Source organism: Equus quagga, chromosome 3 (assembly GCF_021613505.1).
Source record: "Equus quagga isolate Etosha38 chromosome 3, UCLA_HA_Equagga_1.0, whole genome shotgun sequence".
Taxonomy (NCBI): domain Eukaryota; kingdom Metazoa; phylum Chordata; class Mammalia; order Perissodactyla; family Equidae; genus Equus; species Equus quagga.
The window spans coordinates 69,002,765-69,017,917 of NC_060269.1; the positions used below are offsets into that span (position 1 = coordinate 69,002,765).

General features: G+C 35.6%; 1 protein-coding gene across 6 annotated transcripts in view; it reads right to left on the minus strand.

The window, feature by feature from the left end:
• PPP3CC (protein phosphatase 3 catalytic subunit gamma) overlaps window positions 1–15,153 on the minus strand; it is a 97,738-nt gene that overhangs the window by 15,200 nt on the left and 67,385 nt on the right. For 5 of the 6 annotated variants that reach the window (XM_046657003.1, XM_046657000.1, XM_046657002.1 and 2 more), the window contains exons 7-10: window positions 13,236–13,313; window positions 13,055–13,149; window positions 9,277–9,402; window positions 8,064–8,135 (exon numbers count right to left, since the gene is read on the minus strand). In XM_046657003.1, coding sequence (XP_046512959.1) covers window positions 8,064–8,135; window positions 9,277–9,402; window positions 13,055–13,149; window positions 13,236–13,313 — 371 coding nt within the window. The remainder of the gene's footprint in view (window positions 1–8,063; window positions 8,136–9,276; window positions 9,403–13,054; window positions 13,150–13,235; window positions 13,314–15,153) is intronic. The other variant, XM_046657004.1, reaches the window with a different exon arrangement.

A 15,153-nucleotide genomic window follows, 5' to 3' on the forward strand; every position in this document is an offset into this window, starting at 1 on the left:
CTGTTCCATTGGTCTGTGTGTGTGTTTTTGTACCCATACCACGCTGTTTTGATCACTATAGCTTTGGAGTATATTTTGAAGTCAGGGACTGTGATGCCTCCAGCTTTGTTTTTTCTTCTGAGGATTGCTTTAGCTATTTGGGGTCTTCTGTTACTCCATATGAATTTTCAGATTCTTTGTTCTCTTTCCACAAAGAATGTCATTGGGATTCTGATTTGGATTCCACTGAATCTGCAGACTGCTTTAGGTAGTATGCACATTTTAACTCTATTTATTCTTCCAATCCATGAGCATGGAGGATCTTTCTATTTCTTTATGTCTGCTTCGATTTCTTTCAATAATGCTTTATAGTTTTCAGTGTATAGGTCTTTCACCTCTTTGGCTAATTTATTCCTAGATATTCTATTCTTTTTGTTGCGATTGTAAATGAGACTCTATTCTTGCATTCTCCTTCTGTTAGTTTGTTATTAGAGTACAGAAATGCAACTGATGTTTTTGAGTTGATTTTGTACCCTGCAACTTTGCTGTAGTTGTTGATTATTTATAATAGTTTTCTGATGGATTCTTTAGAGTTTTCTATATAAAATTCATGTCATCTGCAAACAGTGAGAGTTTCACTTCTTCCTTGCCAATTTGGATACCTTTCATTTCTTTTTCTTGCCTAACTGCTCTGACCAAAACCTCCAGTACTATATTGAATAAAAATGACAAGAGTGGGCACCCTTGTCTTGTTCCTGTTCTCAGAGGGATGGCTTTCAGTTTTTCCCCATTGAGTATGATGTTGGCTGTGGGTTTATCATATATGGCCCTTACTATGTTGAGGTACTTTCCTTCTATATCCATTTTGTTGAGAATTTTTATCAGAAATGGATATTGGATCTCATCAAATGCTTTCTATGTGTCTACTGAGATGATCATGTGGTTTTTATTCCTCATTTTGCTAATGTGGTATATCACACTGATTGATTTGCAGATGGTGAACCATCCCTGTTATCCTTGGTATAAATCCCACTTGATCATGGTGTATGATCTTTTTAACGCATTGCTGTATTTGGTTTGCCATTATCTTGTTGAGGATCTTTGCTTCTACGTTCATCAGCAATATTGGCCTATAATTTTCCTTCTTTGTGTTGTCCTTGTCAGGCTTTGGTATCAGGGTGATGGTGGCTTTGTAGAATGTGTTAGGAAGTGTTCTGCCTTCCTCAATTTTTTGGAATAGTTTGAGAAAGATAGGTATTAAATCTTCTTTGAATGTTCAGTAGAATTCCCCAGAGAAGCCATCGGCCCCTGGAGCTCTGTTTTTTGGGGGGTTTTTGATTACTGTTTCAATCTCTTTACTTATGATCTGTCTACTCAAATTCTCTATTTCTTCCTGGTTCAGTTTTGGGAGGTTGTATGAGTCTAAGAACTTATCAATTTCTTCTAAGTTATCCAATTTGTGGGCATATAGTCTTTCACAGTATTCTCTTATAATCCTTTGTATTTCTGTGGTGTCTGTTGTAATTTCTCCTCTTTCATTTCTAATTTTATTTATTTGAGGCTTCTCTCTTTTTCTTAGTGAGTCTGACTAAGGGTTTGTCAATTTTTTTATCTTCTCAAAGAACCAGCTCTTTGTTTCATTGATCCTTTCTACTGTTTTTTGTTTCTTTGAATTTCATTTATTTCTGCTCTAATTTTTATTATTTCCCTCTTTCTGCTGACTTAGGGCTTTGTTTGTTCTTCTTTTTCTAGTTCTGTAAGGTGTAATTTAAGATTGCTTATTTGAGATTTTTCTGGTGTGTTAAGGTGGGCCTGTATTGCTATGAATTTCCCTCCTAACACCATTTTTGCTATATCCCATATGGGGTGGTATGGTGTATTTTCATTCACATTTGTCTCCAGATATTTTTTGATTTTTCCTTTAGTTTCTTCAATGATCGATTGGTTGTTCACAAGCATGTTGTTTAGTCTCCACATATTTGTCACTTTCCCAGCTTTTTTCTTCTAGTTGATTTCTAGTTTCATAGTGTTATAGTCGGAATAGGTACTTGATATTATTTCAATCTTCTTAAATTTATTAAGGCTTGCCTTGTTTACCAACATATGGTCTATCCTTGAGAATGTTCCATGTGCACTTGAGAAGAATGTGTATTCTTCTGGTTTTGGATGGAGTGTTCTACATATATATCTATTAGGTCCATCTGGTCTAGTTTTTCATTTAAATCCACTATGTTCTTGTTGACTTTCTGTCTGGATGATCTATCCATTGATGTAAGTGGGGTGGTAAGGTCCCTCACTATTGTTGTGTTGTTGTTAATATCTCCTTTTAGGTTTGTTAATAGTTGCTTTATGTACTTTGGTGCTCCTGTGTTGGGTGCATATATATTTATAAGTGTAACATCTTCTTGCTGGAATGTCCCTTTTATCATTATATACTGCCCCTCTCTGTCTCTCATTGCCTGTTTTATCTTGAAGTCTGCTTTGTCTGATATAAGTATGGCAACACCTGTTTTCTTTTGTTTGCCATTTGCTTGGAGTATGGTGAGCCTGTGTTTGTCTTTAGAGCTGGTTTCCTGGAGGCAGCATATTACTGGGTCTTATCCTTTAATCCATCTCATCACTCTGTGTCTTTTGATTGGAGAATTCAAGCCATTTACATTTAGAGTGATCATTGATATGTGAGGGCTTAATGCTGCAATTTTATCACTCGTTTTCCAGTTCTTTTGCCCTCAAGTTTTAATATGTACTACTTTTTTTTTTTTAAAGCAGATTTCTTTTTTTTTAATTTTTTTTTTTTATCTTTCCCTTTTTCTCCCCAAAGCCCCCCAGCACATGGTTGCATATCCTTTGTTGTGGGTCCCTCTAGTTGTGGCATGTGGGATGCTGTCTCAGCGTGGTTTGACGAGCAGTGCCATATCCACACCCAGGATTCGAACCAACGAAACACTGGGCAACCTGCAGTGGAGCGCGTGAACTTAACCACTCGGCCACGGGGCCACCCCCCAATATGTACTACTTTGAATTTTTATTCAGTTCAAAGTATGTTCAAACTTTCATTTTGATTTGTTTTTTGACCCATGGGTTATTAAGCATATTTCTAAATCTCCTAAAATATGGAGGTATTCTAGTTCCTTATTTTTTTTTTTTTTTTTAGGAAAATTAGCCCTGAGCTAACATCTGCTGCCAATCCTCCTCTTTTTGCTGAGGAAGACTGGCCCTGAGCTAACATCCGAGCCCATCTTCCTCTACTTTATATGTGGGATGTCCGCCACAGCATGGCTTGCCAAGCGGTGCCACATCCACACCCTGGATCTGAAGCAGTGAACCCCAGGCTGCCAAAGCGGAACATGCGCACTTAACTGTTGCGCCACCAGGCCAGCCCCTCTAATTTTATTCTTGTTATTGATTTATATCTTAACTGCATATGGTCAGAGAACATAGTCATTATGATTTTAATCCTTTGACACCTGAAACTTGCTTTTAGCCCAGTACGTGGTCAATTTTTATAAAAGTTCATGTGTATTTGAAAGAAGGTGTATATGGCATTTGTTGGATGCAGTGTTCTTTATATATCCATTAGGTCAAGTTCATTAATTGTGGTTGTTCTAATTTTCTACAACTTTCCTAATTTTGTTTGTCTGCTTGTTCCATCAATCACTGAAAGATATTTGTTGGATTCTCCCACTATCATTATGGATATTTCTATTTCTCATTGTACTTCTGTCAGATTTTGCTTTATATACTATGAAGCCATGTAACTAATTATGTATAAACTTAAAATTGTTAAATCTTACTTTTTAGAGTCTACCTTATGTAACCTTCATCTATCTACAACAGCTTTTCTGTAGTTAGTGTTTGCATTATGTGTTATTCCTCTTCTTTTACTTTCAAACTTTCTGTATCCTTATGCTTTATATCTGCCTCTTATAAAACATTATGAAGTTTCAAAAAAATCCTAGCTGACAACGTTTTATCTGTTTTCTTTTATCCGTTTACATTTAATGAAATTGCTCATACATTTATCATTATAATTTATTCCATTTGTTCCACTGCTCTATGTACCTTTTCTCCTTTCTTGCCTTCTTCTGGTTTACTTTTTATCATTCTATCTTTTTCTATAAATTAAAAGTTATACACTAAAACAACAACAAAAAAACCCTCTTTTCTTACAGGTTACTCTAGAGATTACAACATGCATCTCCTACTTATCAAAGTATAATGTTAACAGGTACTTTTCCCCATCTTCCCAGGTAATATACAGCCCTCATAAACTTTAACTCTATTTACTCCACTGCCAACTATTATTGTCATATATTTTAATTCTGTCTGTAAATCCAACAAAACATTATTATTGTTTTAAAAAGTCTGCATTAATTTGATTTACCCACATATTTTCTACTATTTTTACTCTTTATTTCTTCCTAATCTCCAACCTTTCATCTGGTATTTTCCTTCTGCTTGAAAAATTTCTTTAGAATTTCCTTTAATACTAAGAGTCTCCTGGTAATTTCCATAGTAAGTTTTTTAAGGGAGGAATATCTGAAAGATGCTTATTTCCTCTTCATTTTTGAAGGGTTTTTCTGCTAGGTACAGGATTCTAGGTTACCATTTATTACCTTTCAGAGCTTTGGATATGTTACTCCATTGTTTCCTTCTTCCATTACTTCCATTAAGAATTTACTGTCAGGGGGCTGGCCCCATGGCCAAGTGGTTAAGTTTGTGTCTTCCGCTTCAGCAGCCCAGGGTTTCATGGGTTCAGATCCTGGGTGCGGACATGGCACTGCTCATCAAACCATGCTGAGGCGGCATCCCACATGCCAGAACTAGAAGGACCCACAGCTAAAAATACACAACTATGTACCGGGGGGCTTTGGGGAGAAAAAGGAAAAATAAAATCTTATTTTATTATTATTATTTTTTTTTTAGGAAGATTAGCCCTGAGCTAACTACTGCCGATCCGTTTTGTAGAGGAAGACCGGCCCTGAACTAACATTCATGCCCATCTTCCTCCACTTTATATGTGGGATGCATGCCATAGCACGGCTTTTGCCAAGTGGTGCCATGCCTGCACCCGGGATCTGAACTGGCGAACCCCGGGCCTCCGAGAAGCAGAATGTGTGAACTTAACCACTGAGCCACCGGGCCAGCCCGGAAAAATAAAATCTTAAAAAAAAAAAGAATCTACTGTCAGTTTAATTGTTCTCTTTTCAAAGTAATCTCTCTTTCTCTGGCTGCTTTAGGAATTTTTTCTTTGTCTTTCATCTGAAGCACTTTTACTAAGACATGCTGCTTATGTTATTTTCTTTGTATTCATTCTGCTTTCGTTTACAGGGGTTTTTCGATCTGTGGGTTAATGTTTTATAAGTTTTAGAAAATTTTATCCATTATCTCTTCAAATATTGCTTCTACCCCATTCTCTCTCTCTTCCCTGGGACTCCAAAACATTCAGATGATACGCCTATTCACTGTATCCTCTATTTCTCTTATGCTTTTTTCAGTATTTTACTTTTTCTCATGATTTATTCTAGATTGTTTCACCTGACCTGTCTTCTAGTTCATTTGTTCTCTGTTCAACTTTATTGAGTCTTTTATTAATTCATCTGTTAAGTTTTTAAATTTATTTTATTTTTCATTCCTAGAATTTTCCTTTAGTGCTTTGGCAACTCTGTTACATCCCCTTTATAATTCACAGTTCTCTACCAAAATTTTCAATCTAGTCTTCTATGTTCTTGAACATAATAAGCATTGCTTTGTTTTTAAGCATAGTTATTTTAAAGTTTGGTCTGATAAAGCCAATGTCTGGAGGACTGGGGGTCTGTTTCATCCTTTGCTGTTTCTGTTGATTCTCATTCATGTCGTTGTCTCCTCATCTGCTTATTTATTTTTGGTTGTGAGCCACATATTATATTTGAAAGACTGTAGTAATTTCAAGGTCCTACATGATGTTATCTTAGTCTGGAGAAGTCTGCTTTTGCCAGGTGCCTGGGACGACCTTATTTATATTTCATGGATTGAAATGATTGAAGGTAGGCTGTAGTCTCTTCCAGGCTGTTCTATTTCTGGCTCACTCTTACTCTTACAGTGATGCAACTTCTGGGAGTCCCAAACTAATGAGCAGAAGCTTACGAGCACTCACATCATACTTGGAAAGCCATGAACCTCAACTGTTTTAGCTTCTATCAGGAGGGCTGCTCAACCTCTTAGTCCCCCTCTTTCGAAATTCATGAATGTCTTTAGGAGAGAAATAGTCCCAAATGTTGGTCTTATCTCTCTGGATTTATGCCATTTTACAGATCTCAACTTGGTAATTCTTTATTACTTTGTTAGCCTCCTGAATGTCTTCAAAGCAAATTTTAAAAATATTTTGTCTGGCTTTTTTAGGTAAAAGTAAGGGTTGATTTAAGTGATCTAGTCTGTCATGACTAAAACAGAAATTCTTAGTTTATGTCACTTAAATAAAACCAAAATTGTACTGTGGTTTTCGTGTGGTTTCAGGAAGGAATGGAATTACAAGTGTGTTCAATTCATCATCTTAACCTAAAAGGTTATTCTTTTTTTGTGTGTGACGAAGATTGTGCCTGAGCTAACATCTGTGCCAAATCTTCCTCTATTTTGTATGTGAGACACCACCACAGCATGGCTTGATGAATAGTATGCAGGTCCATGCCCGGGATCCAAACCTGTGAACCCCAAGCCACCAAAGCAGAGTATGTGAACTTAGCCACTACGCCACTGGGCGGGCCCCTAAAAGGTTATTCTTAATTTCCTTTCAGAAAAAAATTTAAGAACCATATATTAGCTTATGTCCACATACCTTGTAAAAAATACGAATGAGAAAATTTTATCCATTTAATTTTGCATGTAGACTATTTAACAGATTTTCCATGAGCACCAATAGCTCTACTTTATTCACTCACAAGCTCTGCTCCACCTGCTCTGCACCTTCAGTGGAATCTGAAGTGTAAGATGGTGCCACCATCTTTCCAGTGTCTTCTGCATTCTCAGATAAATTAGGACCTACCTTTAAAATCAAACCTCCTACAACACACTAGAAAGAAAATACTTGGCCACACATACAACAAAATGATACTATATGAATATCTTTCACAGGCCAATAAGAAGAAAGCCAAAGAAAGATGCACATAACCCAGTAGAAAAATGGGCAAAAGGCATGAACTGACAATTCACAATTGTCAAGAGAAATAAACGTGGTCAATAAACATAAGAAAAATGTTCATTAGTCATCAGAAAAATGCAAATTAAAATTTAAAAAACAGCACACTATAAAGAGTATTGGGGAGAGCACTGTGAACTGTGCATCACACACACAAAATGTAAACTGGTACAGCCTTTCTAGAGGTTATCAGTATCCAATTTAAAATTGTAAGTACTAATTGACACAGATATTCAATTTCTAGAAATTTATCCTATGGAAATAATCAAGAAAATGTTATTCTTAATTTCCTAAAACTGCCTTTCTTTCTTTCACACTATATATCAAAATCTGACATATTTATTTATTGTTTGTCTTCCCTCTACTAGAATATAAGCTTATTGAGAGCAAGGACCTAAACAGTACCTGGCACACATCAGGCATGTAATAAATATTGGTTGTTGAACAAAGATTTTTCTATAAGAATTTTCAAAACTGTGGGGTTTTAAAAGGAAAAAGTTGGAAACATTCCAAAATCCAACAGCAGGGTATTGGTTAAAACAAAGAATGATCAACATGGACAACTATGTAACCATTAAGAATTATTCAACAAAAAAACAGTAAATGGTCATGATACTATCACATGACCTCATTTTTGCTGAAAAGAAAAGAGAGAGGAAAAAATGTATGCAAATATAAAAGATGGCTAACACAGCATATACACCAAGATGTTAAGAGTGGATATCTATGAGACGGTAGGATTATGGGTAACTTTTTTTTCTTATTTATACTTTCCTGTATTTTTCAAATTTTATTTTTCTACAATGAACAAAATTCTTTTTTAATAACAAAAAGAAATTATTTTAAACAAACTAAAACCAAAAGCAAAACTTCTTTGTTTCTAGTTCAAATGAGGAAAAGGCAAGTTTACCTTCAATTTCATCATCGGAAATCAATTCATCATCAGAGCATATGTTGAGAATGTTAACCAGCATCTCTGTGACTACATGATAGGACAAAATAACCAAAAATTTATATAATTAATAAGGTCCTTTCTCTAAAATGATGTGGTTATCTAAATAAACATACATGTTAAATAAACATAGACAAAAATGATTTGTCATTATTCTATTAAGAGTAGCTTTACAATTTTGGAAGATATTTCTCTGTCCCCTTCATTCTAATGCCTATTTCTTATAACTTCTCCAAAAACATCCAAAGAGATAGAATTGTGTCTCAGGGTCACATTAAAGAAACATTCATTTGAAAAAATATTATTGAAGAATACCAATAATGGAATCCTGGCTTTGTTGGGGGGGGGGGGGGGGGAAGAGTAGCTTTAAAAGAGTAGCATTAAATGTAGACCTTCAGGTTTATATAGCATTTGGGGAGATTACTTGCTCCAGTAAAAGTCTGGAGTATTTGAATAGTCTACTGCATAATTACTTGATTTCATCAGGCTGCTGTCCAGAGCCTTTTCCTCACTGATATGCATATGAAAAGATTTTGTCCCACTTTACAAAGAAGTTAAGCCACCAGGCCTATGTCCAACAGGGTTATTTTATATTTGCATAGCTTATTTGTATAGGAGCACAAGTAAAATTCTAAGGACAATACTTCCTATTTAAATCTCCTTATCGCTGAAGAAATCTCTGAAGGAATGACGTAGTGACATGTCATTTTAGCATCTTGCTCACAGTAGGACAGTTAATTTAAACTGATATACAGAATAAGAAAAGCATAATCGATTAGAATTATAATTTAAAAACCAATTAAGTGCCATTTAAAAATCTTTGTAGAGAACAAAGCAAATTAGAAAACATTTCTTTCCTTTTTTTGGTGAGGAAGATTGTCCCTGAGCTAATATCCATGCCACTCTTCCTCTGTTTTGTATATGGGATGCCAGCATGGCATGGCTTGATGAGCGGTGTACAGGTCTGCGCCTGGGATCCGAAGCCACAAACCCCAGGCCACCAAAGCGAAGCGCACGAACTTAACCACTACACCACCAGGCCAGTCCCAGAAAACATTTCTGATAACTTTAAGAAAAACACTTCTGAGCCATCTGAGGCTCATGCAGATATAAAAGTGTGCTCAGTCACTAGTTAAGACAAGTGATGGTCCAGATGCTTTAGTTCTCTTACCTTTCTCCCCAACAAAAGGCAAAGACCACGTGAAAACATCCATGAAGTTCGGAAGCCAGTAGGGGTGAGGAGAACAGTTGAACTGCCGGATGTTCATGACGTTGTTCTCATATTTTAACACAGCAGCTAAAAAGGAAAAGGCAGGACATTCTGCATAGAGGAAGGTGACAAGGCTGCCGGGACGCTTTGTACAGTTATGCGCCTACTACACACAATTCACCAACTTCCTTTGCACTTGTAAATTCAGGACTTGGTATTTAAGGGCAGATGGAAATCTTAAAGCATTTTATACAGTTCATTCTTTTAAGAATTATCCCAAGTGACAAAGTTACCTGAAGAGGTATAATATAATAAAATAATAAAATATAATAAACATAATAAAAGCACAAAAGAAACTGAGCTCTGAAACTTCAAAGGGTCACCACACAGCAACTATCTACAGAAATCTCAGGTTCCACATGAGAAAAACTTTGTCATAATTTCCCTTTATATGCCAAATGGTTACAATCACAACTCTCCTTTGAGGGCAAAGATTTCTCACTAAATGGACACAGCCTGTTTTGCTAGTCATTAGCCAGAACCACAGATTTTATAGAGTTTATAACATAGCAGTCACTGATTCACAGTGGGGGTACAGATGGTTAAACAGAGCAATTTACAACAAGGTTCAAAAGTAGATTAAATCATCTCTGCATACAATAGAGTGGATTAAAACATGCCCATCTCTCCTACACACAGTCAGTACCTTGCTAGCACTCTATAAATGTTTAATACCAATCAGTTCATAAATTTGCACACATACTTTGGTACTAAACTGATTTTCTTTATATTTTAAAAGATTCAAATCCAATTCCTTAGTCTTCAACAGCAGCAATGCAATGTTGTTTGCATTACTCTCTTAATTATTCTCACTGTGATCATAAATAAAATAGGGTATAACACTTCTCTAGACATGACAAATATAAGTCATCTTCTGGTTGCTGTTTCTTTGCTTAATATAGGATTGCCTAGTGTTCTCAAAATTTAAGTTACTGAATGTCTAAAATGTACACCATCAATTATAATGAAAATAGGATCTCCAGCACTTAAAAACTAAACACTGGCCACAATGTACATTATTTTCATATATGTATATTTTATTTAGGTTAGATAAATATATAATTATTGAACAATTCCCTCAATCTACACAGGAAAAAAGAGGCAGGAGGTGGGTCTCAACAGTGGATCATTAGAAACGAGAACTTCAAAACTGCTTTGGGGTGTGTTACCAGCGGCCACAAAAAAAAAAGAGGAATAGAAATCTTTAAAAATCCTGACTTAAGGGTCTTTCATATAACCAGTGGAACCAAGAAATACCTGTTGGTATCAATAAGTCAAAAAACATGAAAGAAAGAAAAGCAACAGTAGAAGAAAGAGAAGAAGGAAAGGAGCAAAGAGTTGCCTTTTTCAAGAAAAGAGGTACTTGTATGGGGAGTAACTGAGGACCACCAGAGATTGTTTCAGTGCCACATTTTCTGCCTTTTTCCTAAAAAAAAAAAGCTTAAGAAGCAACCAAGGAAAATAAGATTGTTTCAAGATAAAGTTACCAATTACGTCAAAGCTGACAGAAAACTCAGGTAGAATGGACTATGACTTTAAAGTTTACTAAAGGAATAATCAAGAACAAAACCAGACTAGAATGGGGCAAAAAGTGAGCTGGCAGTTAGTTAGTAAAATGACTGCTGATTTAGGTGACATCTTCCAGCTTAGCATGCTGATAAATCCACCAAGCAATCAAGAGCAATCAATAGCTATTCGTAACAGTGAGGTGAAAAAAGAAGTGAGAAGAGAAAGTCTTCATCTCAAGCATGAGGACTAGAGCCACTGCATCCTTGAGAAGTTTAAGACGAGCAGCACATTCCATTCATCAGGGAGGAAACAAGACCAGAACTAAGTCTCATGTATTTTGGAAATATAAGGAAAAAGGAAATAAGAAAGAATGCAGTTAGGGAGAAGCAGAGGATTGTAGGATAGCTAAGACTCAGAAAAGAATGACAAGAAGTCAAAAGGAAACAGAAGGCTTCAAGATAACTTAAGTCAAAGAAATGCTCTTTAAAAATGGACAGCAAGTCACTGAAGGACACACTGAGATGACTGATCCAAATCAGATTTACATGAGATGTGCCATTCCATAGGTTACTTGTAAATAGACTAAATAGTATGCATATTGTGGACCTCTTTTAAACTTCTCTCCCCCAGCTGCATATACAAGGTATGACTATAAAGTAATGAGACTAAGAAACCACCAACTACAAACATACCAGACCTTATATATCAGATGAGTGTGGTCCTCTGATGTAATCACACCAGGTACAATAACAGTAAGATGTTATACAGTATTGTAGCAATTTATAGTTTGACCAATGCTTTCAATATTCATTTTTATTATTCCAACTTAACTTCAACAATCCTATAAGACAGTATTTTAAAGATAAACTGAGGCTCAGAGAAGTGAAGTATATTGTTAGTGAAGTAAAGTATCTTGTTAACTGAATTTAAAAAGTGAAGCAAGAATAGACTAGGATTTCTGACTCCTAGCTTAGTGCCATTTTCCATACACCCTGCTGCCTTACCATATATTTAATGCAAAGATGCTGCCATTACTCAAAACATTTTTGGAACTCCTCTTTTAGAATTAGGTCCAGAGCTATTTTATAGCAACACAAGAAAAATCAGTCTCATTACCTTATAATCACACCTTGTTTCTGACCCCAAATGGTATCATCTAGCTTATCACTCACCTTATTCATTAGTCTTGACTCCGAATGACTTTTGGCTGTTTCAAAAATCAAATCCACCCTCAAAGGACGCAGATTTCCCATCATTGAGGATAACCAAAAGAATGTGTCGCAGACTCTGAAGGCAATGCCAAAAGAGGAGTTCCAAAAATGTTTTGAACAAGGGCAGCATTGCTGGACTAAGTGTATAGCCTCCCAAGGTAACTGCTTTGAAGGGACAACACTCACTGGGGTACATATGTTCTGGCATGTTTGTTTAAAACTTCCATTATCGTATAGTCATACTTTATAACAACAAAATAGTTACAGAGGCATGAAGTATTTAGGTGGACCACTGCTCTGATACAAAACTTACGAACTATGAATCCTAAAAATTAAATTAAAAAAAAAGACTTTAATAGAATAAAGTCTTAGAAGTAGAATGTCTGGATCAAAAGGCATGTGTACATTCAGTCTTCTTTTTTTATATGAGACACTGAGGTTTCGAAAGATTGTGTGACTTACCTAAGTCACACTATTAGTTTCTGGCAGGGCTTGGACTAAAATGAAGATTTTTCTGACTTTTTGTACAGTATTCATTCTCCCTGTACCATTCCTTAAGAAGAGCAAAACCAGCTTAATAATTCACAAACATTAAAATACCAGAAGGTGACATTTTATTGAGGTACTCTTATGAATAATTAAATTCAGCAAAACCAATAACTTACGCTGACTGTTCTAACTTGACCCTGCAGTAATTTATTCTTCTTATATTTTAATTCAGTAGTATCAGTCAGACCTATTGTGATTACTATTTACACTCAGAAAGAGCCCAATAATCCTTAGGAGATGAAAACCAAGCAGTAGCTTAAATTCTAAGTTTTTCAGCCTTTGTTTCAATTAAGACCTCTTTTTTTTCTTATTTAAAACTCATACATATTTAAAAACACATATACATACAATTAAACTAGAGCTCGCATTTACTCACAAATCCAAACTCAAGTATCACTGGACTCCTTTACCTTTATTGTTATAGACATCTAGGTAATTGGGGGCAGAGAAAATTGTAATGAGTGATGGAAAGCCTGTTGTTTGGCTCTTCCTGTACATTCGATACCTGGAAGAGAGATGACAGCCCATCTGTCTTCATATCAAAGGCAAAAATTCTGCAGTGATATTTGGTACAGTTTTAATATAACTTACCCGGCATCTTGGGCTTCATGGGCTCTGATTATTGATAACAAATTATTGTTCTGCAAAAATTCACAAACTGCAGGGTAACTGAAAAAGAAAATTAGAAAACATAAACCCAGAATTTAAAAAACTGTTGTTTTAATAGGAGGAAAGGGAAAAGTCAGGATAATATGAATTGATTTTGTTTCAAAATTATAAGTTTTACATAGAACTGAACTTTTATTAATAGCTTAGCAGTCATTACTCGGTTCTTCCATTTCACTAATATATCTCATTCCAGATCAAATATGCAGATAACAGACAACCCTAGCACAGAAACAGAGCTCCCTCACCTTTTAATTTTTTTGGTCTTACCTGTACAATAATAACACAACACCAAAACTTTTCTTGGTATGTTGATATAAAAAAAGTACCTCAGTAATGTGTGTGTTTGTATAGTAGGTGCTAGAAACTGAACACACAATCTTCAAATTGTCAAATTGTTGGAAAAACTGAAGAACCTACTTACATCTTCACAGGAAATATCAACACCAAGATGATATTATGCAGGAATATTTCAAGAGTAAATGCAAATATTATACCCAGCATTATTCTAACGAAAAGTACGATATTTGCATCTATTCCTAACATATTTGTTTAGTACTATTATCTTTCTGAATGACAAATACCTGAAAAGAAGAACTGGAGAATACGAAATTATCCAAATGTTAATTATTTAGTTTATGTTTAAATCTCTTTATTACGCTCATCAGAAAAAAAAAATTTTTAAAAGAGGGTGTATATTCACAGGGTATAAAATTGAAAGACACGAAAGAGCATACAGTGAAAGGCCTCTCACCTTTCTACCTATATCTTCCAGCTACCCTGGAAGCAACCAATGTTGCTGGTTTCTTCGAGCACCATTTCAGAGATGTTTTATTCAATTTCAAGCAATCATACATACACACATGCACATGCCCCCCCACTTGCAGGAATGTTATGAGATGGTACATAGGTCTGTACTACGTCTTTTTTTTCACTTCACATTAGTGATTATTGCATATCAGTATATAAAGACTTTATTTTCTTTTCTTCATTTTTAAAAACAGCCTCATTGCATTGTCTGCTACATTCCACTGTCTAGGTGTACCATAATTTCTTTAATTAGTCTTCTACTGAACGTTTAGGTTGTTTTAAATCTTTTATCATAAATAATGTAGCAATGGATAACATTGTTACATACATTTTATACACTGGCAAGTATAGTGGATTCTAGTTATTTGCGATAGCTATGCTCTACGAAGCTGCCACAGACACTGAACTAGTGAATGCTGAACCAGTGCTCCCAGGGAAACACAAGGTCAAGGTCCTCTGAGCCTCTCTGGTCACAACTTTTTCATCAACTGATCAACACATAACTTTGTTTTATGTGTGTTTCTGAGTAAAGACAAATTATTTAATATATATTGTTGATTCATTAACATGGAACTCATAGCCAACAATGCCTTAACTCGCTCTGAAATGAAGTTTATATAGCACACACGTATTTGCTCTGTAAGGCACATCACAGTCTTCCTGCATGTACGAACACTAGACAGCACTTCAGCACTATGCTTGGGGGCATTTTAAACAGAGAAATCACCAACAAAAAATGTGAAAAATGTTGCACTAAATAGACCACACAAAAAAATACTTACAGTATGAGATATGCTTACAGTATGAGATCTGAAACAAGAAGTCAGAGCAACTCATTGTTCAGCCTCAGCTGGGAACACATGCAGTGACTCAAAGTTTTCATCACTCTGCCTGTATGCACGTTTGCAAACGACCATGAGAGCGCTATGAGTATTGATGTTGGGGTTACAAATAAATCTTAGCAACTGGGCATATTTGCGAATGAGAATTCATGAATAACGAAGATCTAATACAGCTACAGGAGTGTTTTAGA